General features: G+C 39.9%; 1 protein-coding gene across 1 annotated transcript; it reads left to right on the top strand.

Moving 5' to 3' along the window:
- The first annotated feature begins 240 nt into the window (after positions 1–240).
- On the top strand, positions 241–3600 carry LOC132169028 (putative disease resistance protein RGA3). Its single transcript, XM_059580117.1, has one exon. It carries the CDS (start codon positions 241–243, stop codon positions 3598–3600), a length of 3360 nt encoding a protein of 1119 aa, XP_059436100.1.
- Positions 3601–4143: the final 543 nt, after the last annotated feature.

The following is a 4143-nucleotide window of genomic DNA, read 5'->3' as shown; positions in this document are numbered from 1 at the left end:
ACCCAAGCTTTTTTTTTTTTTTTTCCTCCCTTGGTTGACGAAAAGCCCACCGAGGTGATCAATGATATTATATAGGATTTTAAGAAGTAAAATAGTAGACAAGTGCACATGGCCATATCCCTCAATGTAATTTCTAAGTCAAACTCCATTCCTATATTCACGAATAAAAGGCCTCGTCCAACTCCATCCCCTTCACAGCAAACAATTACCGAACACTTCAAGAACGACTAGCAACAACAAATGGCCGAAGCAGTTCTCTTCAACACTGCCGCGGGCATGGCGAAGAGCTTGGGCTCTCTAGCTCTGCAAGAGATTGCACTCCTCTGGGGTGCCAAAGATGAGCTTGTAAAGCTCAGGAACACGGTCTCCACCATCCAGTCTGTGCTCTTGGATGCGGAGGAGCAGCAGGCCAAGAACCATGCAGTTAAAGATTGGCTTGGAAAGCTCAAGGATGCCATGTACGATGCCGACGACCTGATCGATGACTTCTCCGTGGAAGTTCTACGTCGGGAAGTGATTACACGGGATAAGAAGGCAAAACAGGTACGCATCTTCTTTTCCAAATCCAATCAGCTTGCGCATGGCCTTAAAATGGGTCATAGGCTCAAGGCAGTTAGGGTGAGACTAGATGCCATTGCAGCTGATAGGATCAAGTTTCACTTTACTGACCGATCTGTGGAGACGCGGTTTGTTGAGACTAGGGAGAGAGAACACACGCACTCTTATGTGCATGAGGAAGAAGTCATTGGGAGAGAAGATGAAAAGAAGGATGTTATAGAGCTTTTACTGAATTTTGATTTGAAAGAGAATGTTTCCATCATTCCCATAGTTGGGATCGGTGGAATAGGGAAGACTACACTTGCTCAATATGTGTATGGTGAGGAGGAGGTTAAAAGACACTTTGATCTCAAAATGTGGGTGTGTGTCTCTGAAGCTTTTGATGTCAAAACTATTGTTGAAAAGATCATAGAATCTGCAACTAAAAGGAGACCTGAAAGCCTTGAGATGGATTCACTGCAACATCGGCTTCGAGCAGAAGTTGAAGGGAAGAGATATTTACTTGTTTTAGATGATGTATGGAATGAGAATCGTGATAGATGGTTGAGCTTGAAAAAACTGCTAGTAGGGGGCATGAGGGGAAGCAAAATTTTGATTACTACACGTAGCACAATAGTTGCAGAGATTACCGGCACAGTATCACCATATCTTTTGAGAGGTCTATCTGATAATAATTCTTGGTCTTTATTTGAGAAAATGGCATTCAAAGACGGGGAAGGGCCTAGGAATCCAAACCTAGTGGAAATTGGAAAGGAGATTTTACAAAAGTGTGTGCAAGTTCCTCTTGCTATAAGGACTATAGGAAGTCTATTATATTTCAAAAATTCAGAAGTTGATTGGTTGTACTTTAAAAACAATGAACTTTTCAAAATACTTCAGCAAGCTGAGAATGATATTTTACCAATACTTAAGTTGAGTTATGATCATCTCCCGTACCACTTGAAGCAGTGTTTTGCCTTTTGTTCATTGTTTCCAAAAGATCATGAAATTGAAGTGGTGATGTTGATTAGGCTGTGGATAGCTCATGGCTTTGTTCACTCATCAGATAAAAACAAATGTCTTGAAGATGTCGGCCGCGAGCATTTTATGCATTTACTTTGGAGGTCGTTTTTCCAAGACGTAAAAAGAAATATGTATGGTGCTATCATAAGATGCAAAATGCATGACCTTAATCATGATTTGGCACAGTTGGTAGCAGGGGAGGAGTACACAACTGGACATCCAGAGGCAGAAAATATAGATGAAAGGACTCGTTATGTGGCATTTGATTCTTTAGATTCATTATGGGATATTCCAGCTCCCTTGCTCAAAGCTAACAAAATGAGAACATTTCTTTTGCCATGTCAATCATGGCATTCTTCTCTATGGAATACGCCAGTTCAGGAGACACTTGAGCAGGATAAGCCAGTCTATGATACACTTATTTCAAGTTTTAAATGCTTGCGTGTTCTGAATTTGAGTCACTCGGATATTCAAAGAGTGCCGAATTCCATTGGCAAGTTAAAGCATCTACGATATCTTGATCTTTCTTGGAATGATGGCATCAAACGACTCCCCACTTCTATAACTCAATTGTGGCATTTGCAAACACTAAGACTTGACTTTTGTAGAGGGCTTCAGGAATTGCCAGAAGACACTAGAAACCTGATCAGTCTTAGGCACCTGGAGGTTTATGAATGTAAGAGCTTGACTCATATGCCATCTGGATTGGGAAAGTTGACATCTCTTCAGACACTGTCTTCATACGTATTGGGGAAGAAAAAAGGTTCTGTTACCAAGCAAAAGGGTGGGCTAGGCGATTTGGATGGGTTAAATAACTTGAGAGGAAGATTACGTATCAAGGGTTTAGAGCACTTAAGATCTTCTACAGTAGAAGTTGAGGCTGCAAACTTGAAGAAAAAACAATTCCTTGAAACCCTGGAATTAGAATGGGAACTAGAAGCTAGTGTTGATAGTGATATGGCAATTGTAAATGATGAATTGCTATTGGAAAACCTCCAACCACACCCAAATGTGAGCGGACTACTTATATTTGGGTATGCAGGTATGAGATTATCTAGCTGGGTACCCTTGCTCCCAAATTTGGTTCAAATTACTTTAGTGAACTGTAAATGGTGTGAACATATCCCACCATTGGATCATCTCCCTTTTCTCCAGTCTCTCCGTCTTGATGGGTTAAGTTCACTGGAATACATAAGCCATGACTATAGTGGCTATTGTTATTCTTCCCTAGAAAGACTCGACCTACGAAACCTACCTAATTTGAGGGGATGGTGGAGGGCGGGGGAATTAGTAACAGCAGAGTATAAGCAACCTCATCATCTTCTATTACTTCCATCATTTCCTTGCCTTCGTCAGTTTTTAATCTCTGATTGCCCTAAGATATCCACAATATCCGTCATGATGACCACACCAGCACCAAGGAGCAAAATGGCACCCTCTTCTTCGTCTTCCTTTTCCACTCTCCCAAAATTGACTTACCTTTCTATTATGAGAATGGAGAAACTAGAATCTCTGTCTGGAGAGTGGCTGCGAAACCTCACTTCTCTTGAGAATCTTTCTATTTCGATGTGTCCTAAACTAGGAATATCCTTGTCTCTACTCATTCAATATCTTCCTGCAGTTGAATTTATGTCCATTAGCGATTGCAAGGAACTTCATGTTATCAATAATGAGGATGAAGATGGTGTGCACTGGCTTAGACCCAAAAGACTTGGTTGTCTAATTATAGAAAATGTTCCAAACTTGGTGTCTCTCCCAAGGGGGCTTAAACATGCCACCACTCTGTACCAACTTGACATTACGAACTGCCCCAATTTGATGTCTTTACCAGAGTGGATAGGCAACCTCAAATCTCTCCAGACACTTCGAATTATCAAATGCCCCAATCTAATATCATTGCCTGAAGGGATGTGCCGTCTTACCTCTTTATGTTATTTGACAATTGTAGAGTGTCCGCACTTAGAGGAAAGATGTGAATATGAAACAGGTGAGGATTGGCCAAAGATTTCTCATGTTCCATACTTTTGGAATCAGCTATAGCCAGTATGTGATGGATCAATAGCCCCAGCCTCTTCAGGTATTTAAGTCAATAATAAGACAATAATTTTCTTCATTTTGTTTTGTTGGGCTTCTGATATATTTGATTTAATTTCATGCAGAACCAATTGTGTCATGGAACAAACAAAGGATTAAGAATAGATGCTTCTTCAGACCTTTTGGTGTAAATGAAGATGGTAGTTATGTCATGGTAATGAAGCTCTCGCATTTCCAGTTCTGTTTTACCATTCATTTCATATGCAACTCCCCTGTATGTCTAATTTCTATGTTTCTTTTTCTTTTTCCTTTTCTCCTTTCACTTTCATATAGCATTTATGTTATGCAAATAATGGTAGCATCACGTATCAGATGAAAGAATAAGCTTTATTTATAATAGACCAAGGAATTCTTGCAATAGTCATTCCAATTTGAAATTTTTATAGAAATTCAATAATTTTTCATTGCTCTATTAGGGTTATGTTACGATTCGAAGTGTCCCATATGGTTTAAGTACAATATTAATTATGTGTATATAAGCTCTTGAAC

Source organism: Corylus avellana, chromosome ca2 (genome assembly GCF_901000735.1).
Source record: "Corylus avellana chromosome ca2, CavTom2PMs-1.0".
Taxonomy (NCBI): domain Eukaryota; kingdom Viridiplantae; phylum Streptophyta; class Magnoliopsida; order Fagales; family Betulaceae; genus Corylus; species Corylus avellana.
The sequence above is the reverse complement of the archived record's forward strand: the minus strand, read 5'-3'. Positions and strand labels throughout refer to the sequence as shown.

Coding starts and splice junctions, on each gene's coding strand:
- LOC132169028 (XM_059580117.1), top strand. CDS start 241: ATGGCCGAAGCAGTTCTCTTCAACACTGCCGCGGGCATGGCGAAGAGC.